General features: G+C 34.5%; 1 protein-coding gene across 1 annotated transcript in view; it reads right to left on the bottom strand.

The window, feature by feature from the left end:
- RIMS1 (regulating synaptic membrane exocytosis 1) overlaps nt 1-20,186 on the bottom strand; it is a 354,268-nt gene that overhangs the window by 104,916 nt on the left and 229,166 nt on the right. Inside the window, exons 27-32 of the mRNA XM_026089988.1 lie at nt 17,396-17,473; nt 16,942-17,055; nt 16,389-16,478; nt 10,278-10,361; nt 3,839-3,916; nt 1,536-1,607 (exon numbers count right to left, since the gene is read on the bottom strand). Of these exons, the coding sequence (XP_025945773.1) occupies nt 1,536-1,607; nt 3,839-3,916; nt 10,278-10,361; nt 16,389-16,478; nt 16,942-17,055; nt 17,396-17,473 (516 nt within the window). The remainder of the gene's footprint in view (nt 1-1,535; nt 1,608-3,838; nt 3,917-10,277; nt 10,362-16,388; nt 16,479-16,941; nt 17,056-17,395; nt 17,474-20,186) is intronic.

Here is a 20,186-nt window from a genome sequence, read left to right as displayed (position 1 = left end):
TTGCCACCACTTTCTTTTCTAAACTCTTACTTATCCTTTATGCTCCCATATTTTCTATTTATGTTCCCCTTATTTTTTCTTCTCCATTTACTTTCTATCCCTCTCTCATATTCTCTTCTTTCCCAGCTTCTTTCAAGTTTTTTAGCCATACAGCATGAATGATTATCAACAACTGTGAGACCACTGTAGCCTCAGTCCCACTGGAAGTCAGGGAAGCAGTAGCTCCCTTTACTGTTCAGAAATCAGAAAAAAAAAAGGGGGGGACCCCCCCCCCGACTTTAAAGAACTCAATGGCAAAACCCTCCCTGCTTTAAAAGCAGAAAGGATTTCATCCATAATTTAGGCAATGTCTCTGGTCTAACCTGAAACAGAAACTCTGCTGTTGTGACAATGAATTCTTCAAAAACAAGAAAAATATAACCATTGACTTTAGGTTAGGAACAGCCAATCTGGAACATGAAGCGGTAAAATGAAATAAAAGATGTGAATTTTTGCTGCATTATGCACATTTTCTTTGAAAATAAAAATGTTTGTTGTTCATGGAAGTTTTTCAAACCTCACAAGGTAAACAGATGTGCACTTCTGCTAATCAAAACTCATATAAATCTGTTTCTGGCAAGAGCAGGATCTCATCCCTTGTTACTATTCATACTTAAGCTGACACAAACTTTAGAACTTAACTAGATCTAGCCATGTTTCAGTACCTATCTTTCCTTTATTTTTTTCACTTTTTCTTTAGAATTTGAATACATAACCCTAAATTACTGTAGAATCAAAGCTGAAAGTTACAATCATAATAAATGTACAGGAAGATTCAATGAAACCAGAAATTAAGTCCCAATGTTGATTTTAACTTTATGTAATGACAGATTATAAGATTTTCTATAGTTACTTAAACATAGAACTTACCATTTGTATATTATAAAGTTAAATTAGTCTCTCTGAAAATAAAGGTCTTTCCCCAGGTAAAATGCATATTTGAAATTGCCATTTTTGTGCATGTGTGATATCAGTTGTGCTGTAGCTTTTATGTTACGTTAGTACACTATGCCATGCCATTTGTTTGTTTGGAATTTGATCACAGATCTCTTGAATTATTAATCTGTTTATATACTTTTTTCATCTTCATTATAAAAGACAAAGATTTTAGAAAGAAATTTAGTAGTAAAGCACAAGAAATGTTTAATTCCATACCAATTAAATATGCTACATATTCTGCTCCAAATTTCATCTTACAGAGACCAAATTAGTGGCAACGGATCTCAGATTTGGCTCATTAAATGGACTGTTGATCTTTACCTTTCAGTTTATATGCAACAGTGGAGAAAGCCAGAACAATTTTGTATGTATGGCAACATAGCAAGCAGTGGTAATAATATAGATACAGACTAAATAATATTGTCAGTTACAACAACATAGCTTTTGGTACTGTTACACATTTTCTGCTTTAACAGTTATATTAGATGTATACTCGAAACACTGGAATCAGTTTGATTATGAGAGATGTTTACTGCATATTATATCATCAATCCTACCTTTCTGTTTCAGTTGCGGAGCTTTTCCTAGTTTGTTTTTGGCTGCTATATCTTTCCACTTTTCTGGACTGCCTGTGAAATGAGATGTCAGAAAAGAAATAAACAAAGAAGAAAAAGAATACAAAAGATATGAAGATTATATGAAGATTATTAATAGTGTATTGTAAAGGTAATGACAGAAATGGCTGACAGATGACGAAGTGACAACTATCTTCCTGAACAGGCAGGTGAACAGGGGGTTTAAATCACAGGACCTTGATTAGCTTTGTTTGAGCCTGATGGTGTRAAGGCTACAAGGTACCAAAATAGGGAACGTAACATTAACCCTGACTGAACATTCAGCTAGTTCCCATTTAAAAATCTGTATTTGATTAGAAACAGCGCCTTCCTCACAGGCCTTTTAGTCCTCTGTCGACAACACCAAAAACCAAATGCAGAGTAGGCAGCAAGAAAAAACTGTTGTAGCAAGGATCAGGAAATAATATTAAATATAATTTAAACATTTTTTTTCCTTAACCTAGACCAGAGGTCAGTCATCACCTCTCAAGCAGCAAAGCAGATCTTTCTTTCAAAGGCCACATTTTGATAAAGCACTAGTTACCTTTGTGATATAAGGATTTACTTTGGTAGTAAATAGTAACAATGAACAATAATACAAGTCAATGAATTTGAGAATGACGGTAAAGCATGCTTCACCTTTATGACCTAGATATATATTATGAGAAATCTCTGCAACAGTCTTCCATGTTATAAAATTTATCTTACTATCCATGGCAATGTGGGTATTTACAAGTTAGGATTTACAAGTTGAAACCTCTGATAATCATCAACATACATTAGTCTTTTGGAATAAAAAGTGCATAAACTATTTCAAGAGCGGACAAAAATGGGTAGTGATGATTATTCATGGTTAAACCAGAAATGCTGACAAACCCTAACTTGCATGTTACACAGCAAAGATGACAAAGAAATATGTAAGGATCTTGCACTGATATAATCAATGTCATATATTAAGCTAGAAAAGAATTACTGAGGGCAAAACAAATAGACAAAAAAATTAAAAAAAAAAATTTTAAGATTGCATTTTAAACCTTGGTGGTTATGAAGAGAAATCTAGTGTCTGAGCTGGAAGATACCTAAACGGCTGTTATACCAAATTATGCTCAAGGAATACAATCACAGTGGATTTTCATGATTTGTACCCATTGCAGTATTTGAACAGCATTATAGTGTAACACAGTATGCCTCACAACAAAGAAAAGAATACAAAATAGTAAAGCAAAATTAATTTTTTTTTTTCAGGAACAGAGATCATTACTGCATGGTTTCCAGTTCTTAAAAGACTACATGTTCTTTCAATAAATACTCTCTCAGATTACAAATTAAAATTCCCTTTGCTCTCCTCAGACTCTTTTCTCCAGTAACTTTTGCGTTTATTGTCTTTATCTTTTTTTTCTTTACCAGGACAAATACAAGGTGCATACACAAGGAAACTCATATTAAATGCTGCAACTTTTATTTAAACCCTAAGGTTAGCAAATTATTTAAACTTATGTGCAGATGCACTGCATGCAGCATTATCACTCAAAAGATACTCTGTCACCACCTTCACCTTCTATTTGCTTTGTTAGGGTGCTTATTTTCCCCTTATGCCTTTACACTTGCTTAGACTGTGACATTAACAGCAATGGAAAAAAAGAGCACATAGTGACTTCTTTGCTTCATTCTGTTCCCTCAAAAGGACCGGGCAGAGAAAAGCTGAGAGTAAGAAAGCCGCTCCGTGAAAAGTGACAAAGTAATATACAGTCCTAGTGAGCTGAACATAGTTAGTTCTCTGCTCTCTGTGCTGCCACTGAGAGCAGCACATCTCAGAAATACGCTTTAAGTCACTAATTCCTTTCTGCTTCTTCCCTCTTGCTCAGATGACGCTGTATGCATGCTGTATATCTCAATAGCACACTACAGCACACTCAGTCCCAGCTCAGCTCTAGAGAACTATGGGCCTCAGCAAGTATATATTCACAGGTAGGCATTCTTTCCTGTCCATACCAAATGTACAAAGTGTGCATTGGGGATAAGGAGGACACTCATGTCACATTAAAATTTAGTTTTTAAATGTACTTAATAGAGGATTATATATTATGTATGAAGAATACATGCATACCAGGTACTTATACATAAAGAGAATAAAACGCCAAATACATAAAAATATTAGGCAGAGCATATCAAGAAGGTACTCATAGCGTTTAAGTACAACCAATGCCTCATTTACTTGGAACTAAAATTTGAGTAAATAAGGATACCTCTGTGCTGCTCCAGGTTTAGCACTTAGGTGGTCTACACTGTCCTGTTTTGGAATGCAAGACTCCAGCGTCCTTGTTCTTCACAAAATTTGGAAACATGGATGTGAATTTGGACAGAATGAGCAGAAACAGAGAGATGGTCACATGCAGTGAAGGTGGAGACATGCAGTCAAATATATTAACCAGAAGCATTAAAGCACTATCTGCTGAGCAAGGCTATGATCCTCATTTCCCCTTTTGTTGATATAATCGATATACTTTAAGGGAATTTTGAAATTCTGAGGTATCACTTTAACAATATATGGTGCAATAAAGTAAAAAATGAAAGGCACAAGACATTTTAAAAAATCTTTATATTCTATATTTTGAAAGGCAGCACTGTAGTTTACCATTATCCCTCACAAGAATTAATCTACAGGATTTGTTCATTAGCCTAATATATTAACCTATATCCAACACCTTCCCCTTAGGATTTCAAAAATACATATTTTGCCATTACATTGTCAAATTCTCCTGAAAACGCAAGCAAATTTCATATATAGATGAAAATTTCATATTCTATTGCAAACTGTTCTGCTACAGTGATAAGTGAGAAATGATAATAATCCAATAACAAAAGCAGAAAAAACTGTCTCAGCACTATTAAATTTTTTAAAAATTCAAATGATGTTCAGAATATTTCTTAACTTCTATAGTATTATTATTTATGTTGAAGCTGTTTAAGAACCTCAGAATTTGTTCACAGCTTCCAATTTGCCATGAATATTATTAGCTTGTTGGTTACCAAATGGAGCACATGGTACAAAATAAAACTTTTTCAGGATAAGGTGTATTAATGAACGATTTTTTAAAACATACCTCTTACTGAGCAAACTCAGCAAAATTTGTAGTCTACTAATAATCTAGGGTATATATTAAATTTGCATCTAAAATTTTAGTATGGTGAGCAAGTGCTAACATTCCTTTTAAGGTCATAAATGTAAAAGCTAAACAACCACTGAAGAAGGTGAACAGTTATCTTACGAGTCATAATACAATGAAAAGTGCTGACTTCTACATTCAGCCATATTCTTAACATTTGACAATGTCACACAAAAATAATTTTCTTAGCATGAATGCTTGAAATTTATTTCTTTATCATTTGAATACCTCCTAAGAAACTGGGAAAAATATTTCTCATTTTGGACATAATCCTACAAACACATGGATAACTTTCTCATTTGAGTAACCTCACGAAACACTGCAGGAGTTGTTACATCTGTGAAAGCTGCTGTCCCACTTACTCCATCTTACATGTGGGTGGGATTTGCATTTTGGGTAAAAGGAATTAGAGCCAAACACAAGAGGTCTCTGCAAGAAACTCTTTGAAATAGATAAGCTTACATAGTAAATACAGCATTTAGAATAAATACTATATCTATTCTGAGGCCAACAAGATTTTTGGGCAAAGTAAAATTTGTCAGGCTTGCTTTCAGAAATTAAGTGGAATCACAGAGCACAGAAAAAACAAACCTGTGTTTTGTGAAATAATTGCTATAGTTTTTAGAGTTTTCATCAAGAGATGAAAATTAATCAAGATTGTATTCTATTTCTTGCTATTTACATTTCCAAAGCAAGCCTTCTTTCAAAAATCTATAACATACCGCTTTTTTTTTCAGAAAGAGATTAACAAATGTTTCTTTATGGCAACATAAGAATAGGGACACAGAGAGCCTTTATGCTATATTTATGCTGATTTTCTTTTTCTGATGTAGAGGGATATGTCTGCATAGTGGGATCTTTCCAGATTTTTATGTAGAAACATAACCAGCCACCCAGGAGTTTTTGGGGGACTGCTGAAGCCATTGAGGATTTTTTTTCTAACTATGGTGAAGGCTGAGTCTCTGTATCGTTTTCACAGAGAATTTGATACAATGGAATGCGTTGGAGAGAAAACCTCAGTCTATATACTGATGCTCACTTACGTCTCCTGCCACTTCTAGACAAGACCCTGTACTCAACAGTAAGAGCGTACAGTAAACATGTGGTCTCCTATCCTCTCCTAACTTCTTCATTCCTGAAAACTCCCCCACTAGACACTTTCTTGCTAAGCACCAAGTAAAGGAGGTCAAGAATACCTACATCCATAAATTTGCATCTAGTGGGGAAACATGTACTTTGAAGAATACCTTCTAAAACAAAAAGAGATGATACATCTCATATATTCAGAATGGATGGTTTGCTAGTAAAAAAAAGTTCTTACTGACACTCATAGTACCTACAGGTTTTGATACCATCAGATCACCATGGGGGATGAACGTCACGACAGACTCTCACACTACATGGAGATGTTTTTAAAGAATGATGAGATCAGCTACGTATGGTACAGGAAAAGAGTAATTTTTTTCCTCTTCATTTCCTACCTTTTTGAAAGTAGACATCACAAAGGCCATAACTTTGCTAGAAAACTACAGCTGCAGTTTGTTTTGTCATACTTCTAACACATCTTATTACATCTGGATATTCTTGAATCTGAGCATGGATATTTTTAGTTTCTGATCCTTCCAGAAAACTTACTAACTTGCTTTTGATTTAAATAATGGGGAAAAAAATCGAGTCATCTGGATGTATTTTATAACAGCGAGTTATATTTGTAGCAGGTTTCTGATAGGTACGTCTCCCTTATCTGGGGCTTTAGTGTATTTCCTATGGATGTATTTTGTACCAAATCACAGATCAAGAAGGCATTCCAATATTCAGACAGGCTATGCACACTTGATGAAGACTCACATGCTTCAAAAGTTATTGCTGTTGAGTGTAAACAAAAATCTACAAACAGAAATGCATTAATATTCTCATCAAAATTAAAAATTAATATTCACAAAGCAACAAAATAACCGTTTTATAAAATTGGGAATCTAACTTTTTAAATAACCGATTATTGACTGTTATAAACTACTGTAAAAGAGACCTCAGTGTTTTTTGGTGGGTTAGTTTACTTATTTAGCCTTAAGATATCAAGAATGTTATGTTCAATATTCCCTGATTTTTCCTGAAGATTTCTGAAAGGCTGTACCTATGTGGCATGTGAGCTGAGTGGTCACAACTACTCTGAAACCTTGGTCACGCCTCATATTCACACAAAGCATTTCAAATTCATGTCTCGCAATTTTGTCTCACAGTGTTGCTGGGAAGACAGGAAAGACAGAATCTACCAGGCCAAATGAGTCTGCCATTAGTCTGTACATGGCACTCCTCCAGTTCTCTTCAAGAAAGTATCGGTAGGCTACTTACCCCACAGCTGGCTTCAAAATCACTCTTACACAAGCATATGTGACCACCAAAAGCTACCTCTCATTAACTGAAAGTATATGATAGCCAAATTTAAAATGGTTTATTTTATCTAGTCTTGATTATATGTTGAAATTATATAAAGATTTCTCAAAAAGCACAGTCTGAATAAAATTCCCACCTACCATTAAGTGCTCAACTTTCATTCTCATTATTTCATCCTTTCACAGTTCTCCAGTTACCAGGAAGTCTTGCACTTTAGAAAGGCTTTCTAACTGTAATCTAATATAAAAACAAAAAAGACTCCCAAAAACCAAAGTGGCAAAATAAAACCAAAGCCTATTCTTTAAAATGTCTGAAAGAAATAAATGATATGAATTTGATACTAATTTGATACTAATAAATGATACAATTCTTAAACATTGAAACATAACCCATTTCTTCATTTTGTCAAGGTATATCAAGTCACTTGTTCTGATATGGCAGGTGAATGATTTCCAGAATAACAATAATCTTGCCAAGACCTTTAGTACAATTTACGGTATGATTATCAATAAATACAATACTGCAAATACTGAATTTAAATGATCAAAATTAAAAATAATGCACAAGTCACATGTTTAAGAAATGTACTCAGGAATAGTTCTTGATTCCACCTTGTATGCAAATTGGGCCAATTTGTAAGATAATTCTGGAATGTATGCAAATGAAGAGTGAGATGACATCTGTCCAAGTCAATTAATCTGTGAAAATGTGATTTGAAAGTGGTGATCAGAAGTTAGTTAGTTACCCTAGTCTATCCTCCAGATATATATTCCCCTGATGCCCACTACATTAGTTGTTAATTTGATAAAAATGTATCTTAAAAGCACAAATGTCACAACTGAGCTGTTCTGACCAACTGTCAGCACTACCTGTCATATAAAGCTATGGGAAATAATCAGAATGAATGTAAACTTAAGCAAAAAAAACCTTTTACAGTAAGGGCTTTGATGCTCTTACTGATATTCTATATACTAGGCAGACTATCTAGCTTTAAATATGAGTTGTGTTAATTCATCTGCTGATGGGCCTTATAGAAGAACCATACTTTCTCAGGAGCTGTGTTGGAACAGTGTGTGCTGGGAAAGCCTAGTCCCACCACTCTGCACTACATGACCTATCCTGGTGATAGGAAAAAWCATGTGAAATTGGAATCCTCCTCAGAGGAAGGTCAAGTTGCAGAGGAGGTTCAAAGGTCAAGACATTAGTCAAGCTCTACAGTGCTCACCTTCCTTTAATTAATCCTCTTCTCTCTGGAAGAAGAAAGTTAAACCACTCCAGGGCAGTTACACAAAACTGCATGTTTTGGACTCCTCCTCATTTTCTATTGGACACATAATGTGAAGAACCCCATGTTCTTGTAAATCCTTTTAATCAGGCAGAAAGAACACGGAGCAAGGAGGCTGCGAACAGCCGGCAGGATGGGGTCAGCCTCAGCTGCTTYGAGCTTCATCATTGTATCACTGCTTTTAGTTACCAGATTACCCACAAGACTTCCAAACACAGCATCCCTTCTGATCCTTTTGATTTTTGCAAGAGCTACAGAAAGGCACAGATTTCACTAAGAAAGTCAGACTGCCATTCTTCTTTGATTCAAAATCTTACTCATAACAGTTTCTAATTCTACAGATGTTTTACTGTAATGTGTTTGCTAACATGTATTAGATGATTTCAGTCTTTGATACTCTCGCCAAACTTCGACTGACATTGAAAGAATTACAATTCTGCAAGAATTAGAGTATTCAGATGAAATCCTTGTTTCACTGATGTATATGATATAAATACCAGTCACTTTAAAGACAACAAGATTTTAACATTAGGTCTGATCCACTGAAGCCAAAGGCAGTCTTTCCATAGACTTCAAAAATGGGAAACAAAGTTACTTAAAAACCTCTACAATTTCCAGAGTACATCTGTGAACAGTAAACAGTTGTCCTATCAAAGGGCCCAGGATTAGCGTTGGTAAAAAGCAGTATCTGTAAGACGTATCTGTAAGAACTCTGTAAGAGTTTGAAATAATGTTTCCCAAACTTAATTTTGTAATTTATAGTGCTGGCTTACACTTGGAAAAAGAGAAACGGTATTCAAACACAGTTATAGGTTTCACACACTCTCCACCTTATATTAGTGGAATACAGCCAGCATCAAGTAAGAAAGACAGATTACAGTACAAATGTAACTATGGTGGATAGTCTYAAGCAAAGGTAAACACTAGCACTACAGTAATTGGAAAAAAAAATTATCCATATATCTGTCCTACAGTTTTAAGACCAACTTCATAAGAGTTTACAGAAATATGGATTATTTACATGAATCACCTTTATCCTGTCATTTATTATAACACAAAATACTTGAAGGGCAAATTTTGAATTTAAGTACAATTATCACCTATCTGCTTTGATTAAAAAATGGATATATCTATAAAGACAGACATAAAAAATTACTGCTACCAACAGACTACCAAAACTGATTTGAGTAGGAAGTTCATGACAGGAAAAAAATAAATAAAGATGGATGCTTCTATTCATCATAGTTGGTAATTCAGCAAAAAATATATTTAAGGCACTGGCTTTTTTAAGCAAAACCTACCTTTTTAGGAAAACCTGTTCCATGAAGACCATCCTAATTTAGGACAGAACTCAACAACAGTGCCGATTTTTACATACACCAATTAATGCGCGTTACAGACAGTTCCAACATATCAGATTTTTTTCTCTAGAAACAGTGTGTTAAAAAAGAAGAACAACAACTCAGATAAAAATAAATACCTAGACAAAAACAGGCTCTACAACAGATACTTATCATATTATAAAGCACCACAGTGAAAACGCCACGAACATTTACAGAAGCAGGTAAAAACAGACTGAAGAACACTGACACAGATGTTGCTCTGTTGTATTAGACATCTTATTTCATGGCTTGTCACTGTTCAGACAAACAGAAAATTTGAACAGACATTAATTTCTAGGTGCTTTATAACAGTTCAACAAATGCAGAGATGATATCTAAGTTGCTGTTTTATTTTGGGCTTCTGGAAGTTAGAAGTCTATTTTTAAATTTCAGTATACTCCTGTGAGAGTGCAAGATGCAGTAAGTCACTTTTCAGCTGGGAGGACTTGACCAGTACCTGTCATCCTCCGGAGATGCATGCTGGATATGAATCCTGGGACTAGTAGGTCGTCTCCTCTCTAGGGAGGGGGACCATCTACCCCTGTTTGCCCATTCAATAAAACAGGAAAAAAATAGGATATTTAGTTTGTGACAAAATTAAAATATATGGGGTTTGGGACTGGAAAAATACCCTCAAAAGTAAGGAAATGGATAATGTGTCATTTAATAATTTTTCTTTCTAACAGTTTTCTAATTCCCAGGTGTACTGTCCTTACGTCTGTTTACTGCAGAAACATTATAGCTGAAACAAATAGAATGTGTGCCCAAATAAACAGGATTTAGACTGATTTAAATCTTTCTCATAGTGTACCATAAGTTTTCAAATATTCTCAAATGATAGATTATCTAGAAGTCTGTCACTCACATAGAAAGTTGTAATTCCAAACTAGAAGAGCTTTTCAGAGACTGTATGATGGTCACTTTCTGTTGACTGTTGGCTGACATCCTAGTTTTTCCTAGGTCTTTGCATTGAAAAAAATGCATTTTCAATAAAAATGTAGGGGTACAAATTAGGAGAAAAATTCTAAAGCATGAAGTGACCCTTTTTTTCCAATACAATGACAAGAGTCATCTCCCGCTCTGTTCATCAGTTCTAAAGCTCCCTTACTCCAACTGCAATGGATGGGCCTGAATAGCCTCTTATGTACTGCATAGCTGCTAATACGAAGAAGCTCTGTACATTTTAAAGGCTATACTTTTGATTATACTATATATCACAAAACAGAATGACTGTCTCAAGCATTTGCATCTTCATATTCTGTTCCTTTTGAAGTTTTTCTAGCAGTAGACCCTTTGCATCCATTCAAGTATTCTCTTAACTGAATACTTTATTAGAAACTAGAGCACAAATTTTAAAGATGCAATATGACAGTACTGATTACTTCCTAAAAAAGTTCTTTCACAGAACCAAGAAGATAAAAAGTTTAAAGTGGTGATTTCTCACAGGAACATTACTCAGTAAGCATTGTTACTCTCTTAAGTAACTTAAAGTACTAATGCTAATGTTTAATTTATTGTGTTAATTTAAATGAAGTGAGCAATACTGTATCCATTTTTCATTAAACACTGTCATTTTTACATACTGTAAAGGCACATTAATTAGTTACAACGAAGCTATTCATGTCTGTGTACAAGAACTGAGGTAATTTTTTTCATTTTAAAATATATACTAAAGCTGCATGCAGYGAACTTTTGTTCATTTCTTGGTAGCCCTGAAGTGCATGCCACTAGGTTACGTGTTATATAATTAAATAAAAAGATCTGGTTTGGGAAGGAACACTGGTGTCTTATATGTTTTTTCTTTAAACAGCTCACTTAATTTAGAATGATAAATAATATACTACAGACATGCATTGCTTATTTTGTGGTGATGTTATATGGCTGTGAAGTGCACTTGTGAGTACAACAATTTACAGTGCCAAAATATACTGTTTAATTTACAAAAACAGCAAAACATAAACTACATAAACTCTGCACAACTATCTAATATTTCTGAGGAATTTTTCCAGTCCATGTAAAAAGGAAAAGAGGGTTAGTTTATGGAACATGCAAATAACAAAGGTTTCAAGGAGATTAGCATCACTTGAACATCTAGGAATATATTTCAGAAGATTTGAAAGGAAACAGGTTGTTAGTAGTTAGTTTCTTTTTCTCTCCAAAGCAAGAGTTAAAGAAAATGTTATGCATCAGTGCACTCAGTCAAAGCCCTTAATATGCTGATATCTACTATAAATATTAAATAGCATTTGATAAAATTAACTAGGTCATGCAGTATGAACTTTGAGAATATGCTCTCTTTCATTGAATTTTGAATGATCATGAGCCACATTACAATGCAGACAAACATGCAACAACCTATACTTTTACATGGTTGAAAGGAAAAAAACCCACAGTACATTGCACACCTAATATAAACAGCTATTTTCCTATGCATTATTTTAAATATAAATAGTGATAATCAAAATAACCTTTAAAAGCATGCAATATAAACAGCTAATATTCCTAAGTCACTAAAAAACGTTAATAAAATCGCACTGAAATCGATAAAAGCCTGGAGCAGGATAGGACTTAACTGGATTGAATGACTGCTTCAAATTCTCCATCATCTATTTATGAATAGGTAACAGGTAACTTTTTAGCTTTGTATATTTGTTAGGTGGCAGTGACCAGCTGGCAGAAAAAATCCCGAAAGGTTTTTGCAACATTTTGATTCCTATTGCAGCCAATCACCTCAGAATGAATCTGACAGAGCGGGGCTGCATTTTGCAGGTGTGCTGAGCGTACTCTGTATCAACTGATTGCTCAGATGTGCTGCTCAGAACTCCACCAACTAAACCTCCCAGGACCAAAGCTTACAAATACTACCAATTTGCACTACCCATTTTGTGCTAACTGCTATGACACACCACATTTGCTTGCAATACAAGAAACTTAGAAAGTAAATAAAAACCACACCATGTATTATTCAATAACTATCACTGGCTAATATCTCAAATATTACCAGATCATCTAGGGAAGATGATACCATGATGAGAAATCACTAGTGAACTGGTTCAGGATAATGCACTTAAATCCCAGGGCCTGGGTGCCCTCCTGAGCTGAAGCTGCTGACTGCGCACAGATTTCTCTCTTCTACAGACATGACACTCAATTTACAAGGAAAAAAAGTGGAAATTTTGAGACACAGTGAAGAGGACAGATCAAGAACGAAAAAACACACTAAAGGAAGCAGTGGCAGCACAAAAGCATTTTCAATGGCATTAGAGGGTATTTAAGACTATTTTATAAACTAACATATGTCTTGCACATCATCACAGAAACTTCAACAAGACAATTTTTTTGACCAAAGGAGTTAGGAATAAATGGGAGGGGAAAAAAAGACAGGCACAGTGTAAATGTATATACATGTATTAAATAAAGGCTAGATCTTTTTGAATATCCTAGCATACTGTGCCAAATATACGAAGGATTAAGTTCTGTACCAAACTATTGCACCTACAGAAGTGCTTAGGTAGGCCTGCATCAGGGCAAGGTCAGTTTGCCAGTCCAGTTACACTAGCAGACTTTCCTTTTTCAAATGATGTAGCTTACAACAGGAGAAAGAACTTTTTTTCTAATTTGTTTTTAGTGCAACTGAAAAGGCTTATACATTCCAAACTAATACATACACTGCTAAAAGTATCTTTTCTGCTGGCAATACAATGACTTTTACTGGCACAGCAGCTTCTTAGAAATAACAATTGCTCCAACCATTCCAAATGACAAGAAGAATGTTATATAGAATTCAAGGATCAAATTTTTTTCCAGTAAAGCATTAACACAGAGAAATGGTGTTCTATTACCAGTCAGTAACATAGAGCTAATAYCATTTATTAAAAAAGTCAAGTGGACTGTTTTAACTTGTGGTGTCAATTGCAATCTATTTTATACTTTCTGAGACAAAACGTTGGGGGGATGGAGTAGAAAAAATTTTCCATAAATAAGTATACTCATAATTTCATCRAAGAAAATATGTAATGCCACATTTGGAATTCTATTTTTATATTTTGAGGTCTAAAAGCCTGTATTTTTAAATAAAATCTACAATTCTATTCTAAGGAAAAAAAATCCACTTAATAAAAAAAACAAAACCTTCAACATATGTTTCTTACATATAATAATAAAAAAGTGGTGCTGTACCAACTGTACTTCACAAATCCATGTAGTATATCTCTTTGCTATAAGCAGGACCAACTACAGAATTTTGTCTAATCTCTTCTTAGAGCATCTCCAGTAATGAAGTCTAGACAACCTTTCCATATCATCTATTCCAGTTTTTAATTACACTCACTTTCAGAAGCATTTTCTGATGTTTAACAGGAACCTATCTTACTGTAATTTAAGTCCATTATTCCTGTCTTGTCCAGCACAGACACAAAATACTTTCTGCATACCTTGAACTTAATTCTTTGTTCTTCAAACTAAAAGACACCGCTATCATTACAAGTGACTGATCTCTTATCTCACGCTAAAGCATTCAACAGTAAAGGATGAAACCTTCTAAAACTACTTCCCCCCAAAAAAAAAAATTCAATATTTTTTATGTATGTACATGTATGTACATCTTGCTCCAAAAATTTGGTCCACTGGAATAATGACATCTGTGTCCAAAGGAAAGAAATGCATGTCACTAATCCCCTAACAGAACCACAAAGGTGCATATTATTTGCAGCAAAACCATCATGGAAATTTTGAACATAAATGTCATAAAAAAGAGCTTTTCTTTACCCCCATGAAGAACTCAAAGCCAAAAGCAACTATTCAATCACCCTCTGGGACTTCTCAAAGCACAGACAGAAAAATTTCATAGTGACACACTATTTTTCTGGATCATGCCCACAGATGATTCAGCAAAACCTAGTGTTTAGTGATGTTAGAGGCCACTAACACAGACTAAATTTTTTTTTTATGAGGCGCTCACAAAAAAAGCTGYAGATTCTGTTCAGTGCCTAGTGGATAAAAGTTGTTGGAGATGAATCCTAAGAACATGATAGATCTAGTTTGCGACAATGACAAATTTAGTTTCAATTATAATATTTTAACAAAATATTTTACAATTAACAACTATCATTTCATTGAATGCTCAGCTTGATGGATGACATCTTGAAACGAAACTACAAAACATACACTACTTATGTCCATACACTATTAAACAGCTGCTTACATATGAATGCAGCTGTATATATCTACACACATAGTTACTAATCTGCTGCTGCTATAAAAAATTTTTTTTAATCTAGAACAGTATCTTGGATTTCATTGTGCATTGCCCTATTTCCATCATATTTTTTGGTAACCACATATATATTAGTTATGATATCTCAGGCTAGATCTTTAAAAAGAGCAAACTAGTGTATATTTAGTTGAGACATCATCAGTAGAAGACTTAGTCRCTCCTGTACAAGAGCACAATTTTGAGAATACTAAAATTCCAGTCAGGGAGCAGTGGGAAGGGGGGCAGAGGGAGAAGGAAATTCCACATACCATCAAAAGAAGAGAATATTTATCTAAAAGAAAAAAATTCTTACTGCTTTTAGTTACAGGTCCTCTCTCCTGACAATGAAAAATGAGGCAACTGATTTAACAACCAGATTGTGGGTTGCTTGATGGATCATCTTCATATTATTAGCTGCCATACTAATTAAATATAAATTGTACAGATGAAATTATATTTCCACCATAGTCAATGGGAATCTGTTATTGCCTTTAGTGAAGCCAGAATTTCACCCTAAAATGGAATAATTCTCATACAAAAATGCTGAAGGCACTGAAAAATTCCCTTGTAGAACAATCCCACCTATCAAACACATCATTAGTATTTGGTTCACTTAAGATTTTGAACCAAGCTATTATAATATGAAAAATTAAGAAAGTATCCATAATAAACCTGCAGAATTTAAGGAATTAATCAGTATTTAATTTAAATTGTAGAACATGTCTTCCTAAGACTTATGTGAACCTTAATATCAAGTCACAGAGTGAAAACACTAATGCACTGATCACCTTGTTATTTAAACAGATGCAAAAGCAGATGCAGCACATTAGATTAAGAAAGCAATGAAGTTTGGCTGACTGATTTGTAGAAAATACACCGTTATACAAACTAAAGTTCTGGTTTAAAATATGAGTTTTGTCATCTAATTTGTAGATTATGTCACTGCCTTATGAGCAGTCCACAAAACAGGCAAGAAATAAATGTTATACTTTTTAGCAATGATGATGAAGATTAACAATCAAGTGGTGCTTCTTCAAAATACTTCACTTAACACTGCAACGCTATTATCAGCATACTGAGGACTTTTGTAAGCAATGACGTCAGCTTGAACTAAAACAAGGAAAGAAGCCAGAAGCAGTTATAAACTCCAACACACAACTTACATGACATACATGAATATAGGAGCAAAAACGTCTACAAATACCAAAGCAGACATGAATGTACAGATATGTAGAGTACTCATGTGAAGAAAAACAAAACTGATAGAGATCACCAGCACAGATGACAAAAAATTCAGAAGTCTTTATTTTATACCTTTCTCGTTCTGGTGAATGCAAACTAGTATCTGGTCTCAAGCAGTTGGTACTAGCACTCCTAGCCCTGTCAAGGGAGGGCTGTAGTTCACTAGTGCCAGTGCATTGCATCCAATGGTAGAAGAGAAAGAAAAAGAAAACAAAGAAAGGAATACAATGTTAGATATTAACTCATAAAATAATGCTCTCTTTACAGAAAATGTAGAATCACAATGATTTAATTAAGAAAAACATAAAAAGAGCTGACTGGATGACAGTGCAAAGATTTGCTTAGAAAATAAAGCCAAACAAAAGACTGCTAGAAATTTTTTGTTACAAATTCTTGAAATGTTTAAAACTAAATGAGTCTAAACAATATCCACTAGTAAGAAAGTAGAATGAGCAATACCAAACAATAAATCTAAACCCTTATTAACAGTAGCAAACCTTAAGCCAACATAAAAGGATGTGATACACTATATATTATGTGAGAGCAGTTTACAGTGAAGCTAATTTATTCTGCAAAGCCATATTAGATACTAAACAGGAGGGGGAATTAATCCTCAGTTTCTTACCTAACCTGTAGGTCATCTCCAAATTTTGGTATTCGTGAATTAAGGCAACCACGAAGAAGTGAAATATCCTGTCTAATCACTGATTTGGTCTTAGCACATGCAGGCAGAGTTGAGCTTTGTAAATTAAAACTATTTAAACAAAACGAAAATAAATCTGACATGTAACCAAAATCATATACATAAAGAAAAGAATGTAACAAAGAAAAGTGTAACATATAATGTTAACAGTGATATTTTAGTACAGTTTAATGATGAAGAAAATTCTCCCTAATATAAAGTGTTTGTCTTTTATAGGTAAGGGTTAATTTAGACACTTACAGCAAGTTATTTTAGGACTACATCCCTTATCTCTCCATTAACAAAACTGTATGAAACATGAATTTTTATAAGGCAATGCTATTTATTTTTTTAAAAGACAACTAACTACTTAAAGGGGACTCTAAATACTTCTTACCTGTATATGTTCCAATGAGTACCATTTTCTAGTAAAGGCATCTTGGGTGGTAATGTTTTATAGTGCCTAACAGAATTTCTTGAATGTGGCAGAACAGAAAACAAAGCAGAAAAGAACAGAACAAAAACATACCAAAAATAAAAATACAGATAAAGGTAAGGCAAGACTGACCAGAACTTAAAATAAATGCAGGATATTCTACTAAGTTGAAGAGCTTGATGAGTAGATTTCTCATATGTTTTTCTCAATTCAGCTATGGTGATAGGCATTTGGGGGACATATTTATGTATTTACACTTTTGTTAGTATAGACAAAATCATGACAATATTAGCACAGACCAGATTTTGTCCTTGTATTAAAAGTAATCTAAATTCCTTTTATAGATATTTTTAATTAAAATATACAAGCTGTTGTAAAATATTAGGTTGATATTAAACTTGCTGTTTATTTCTGTCAGTAATGCTTTATTTAGACTTACAAAGACATTAACTTCTCCAGTAGCTAAGCATGAAAAGCTTGCTAAAACATCTATATATATAGTGTCCCAAAGTCAATTATAGATGCATTAGCATCTGGCACTTTAGAATGCTAAAGTCTTTTGGAAGTGGTGTATCAGCTTCAAAAACCTCATAGTAATTAAATGCTATTAATAATCATAAACTAATTTAAAAACTAAAAGAACTCTTATGTCAGTCATCACAGCAGAGCTCAAGGGTGCTATATGACAACTGTCTAACATCATATGATTACTTAGAGTACATATTATTTTAGAACAGGGGATATAGATTGCTTTATCCAGTTCTGCCCAGGTGAACAAATGAGAAATGCAAAGGCAGATGGTGGCTGTCTACATTATAACCAGGAGCATTTCATGGTTTAAGGGTTAATAACCAAGTTCCAGCAATTTTCCACATACCCTACACGGACAGAACTGCGGTGGTGTTAGCAAAAGGACCAGCAGCTTTGAGGGTTTTGCCAGCTTCAAGAACAGTCCTTCTCAATAGGACATTTCTATTCCTACTGACACTTAGACCTAGGTACAGCAGATCAACATTACGAACCTGGCTATGTCATCCAGAGATGAAACAACCCCCTTTCTGGAAACCCTAAGATCGGAAAAATCCTAAGGGATTTAACAGAGGAGCTTTGACAGCTGTCGTACTGGTTTAGTTGTCATTACTGCTGAAGTCACTGAAGTTGGAAAAAAGGAATTGGTGTCCATGAGATGCTTCAGTTCATCCTGGCTTACTGCAGATATTACCAATCAAAGCAGGTGTGAGCTAAGAGGTGGACTGCAAGCTGCATGGTCTAGAGCACAAGTATGCATTCCTTTCCACCGCCTCTGCTACAAGGCAATACCTGCCAGCGGACAGACAGGATGGACAGCTAGGAATAGTGTTATTTAAAACTGATTTAGCAAACTAACCACATGACTCAACTTGGTAGCTTGGAGCATCTCAGGTTAACATGACAGACCCTCAACTTTTCTTTCGCATTTTAAGCTGAAGCTGTCAACTATTCATAAAAGGATTATTCAGAAAGTTGTCTAGAAAACAAAAATAATGCCATACAATGCTATTTCTAACATGAATAAATGTTTGTCAGGCCATTATAAATGAGAAAGCAGAAAAGATATGCAAAACCAGTATGCCAAAAGCAACTATTCAAGTATTTGGTACTTATTTGAACATAAGAAAATAACAGCAATAACTAGAATGGCAAACTAAAAAGGTGAGCAAGGGCTGCACTGTCTGAATTTTGTGTTCCTCTTGTTCCTCTTACGTAATCTAAGACTGCCTATGGAAAATTTTTATCAGAAATTGGTTATCAGGACAGACTGAGTAGCAGATTTGTAATGCAATTGGAAATCTATAGTGGGTGGGCAAAGTTCATCAAAAGTTCATCACACAATGTTTAATTCATGGATTAAGTGACAATTTAAACATTGTCACTGAAGAACTGCAAAGCAAATTATAACCTTTGAGAGGAAAAGGAACAATCCCATAGCTGGGAGGGGAGGAAACTGTAGAAAATGCATCTGAAAGAAAAAGGCAGTAGAAAGGAGGCAGAAACTACTAGAAACTATTATGTAGGAGAAAATCCTACAAGAGGGGATGTACATTAGATAACATGGTTTTAAAAGTTCCATGGTTTTAAATACATAACACCTACCTAAAAACCCTTAATAACACCCAGTTCCTGAACCAAAAAATGGTTAACTACTTCATTTATACCACTTGCAGATGACAAAACCTATGATTCTATTGATTCTAACTGAAAGATCTTTTCCGCAAGCTGACATGTATTCCTAGTAAAGTTACCAGATGTGTTAAAAAAAAAAGCGGAGGTGGGGGGACAGAGTTAGATTTATTAGTCAAGGGTATTTCAGTCCCATTTACTTTTGCAACACTGGGAATAGGGAGCTTCAAGCACTGGGGGAGATACTACTAAAGATTAAAGATGAGCCCAAACTGCAAATTTTATGCATGGATCTAATTTTTAGCACAATTCTGAAATGAAAGAACAAGTAATGAGATCCCCTCAGATGTGGGATTCCAAGGAGCCTTTAAGTCATGCCCTCATAAATCACTGTTCTTTCCTCTACAAATGACCAAAGCCAGCCTAGTATTAGGTGTCACAAAAAGTAAAGATCATTGGCCTGTTCTCTGCTGTACTATGGACATTTTCAGCTAGTGTAGACTATAATCACCATTCTCCATGGCTATACTACACTTAATACTCTATAAGATTTAAGTTAAATATTTGGAAAGGTCAAGTTTTTCATTATGGC

This window comes from Apteryx rowi, unplaced genomic scaffold (genome assembly GCF_003343035.1).
Source record: "Apteryx rowi isolate R43461 unplaced genomic scaffold, aptRow1 scaffold_84, whole genome shotgun sequence".
NCBI lineage: Eukaryota > Metazoa > Chordata > Aves > Apterygiformes > Apterygidae > Apteryx > Apteryx rowi.
The sequence above is the reverse complement of the archived record's forward strand: the minus strand, read 5'-3'. Positions and strand labels throughout refer to the sequence as shown.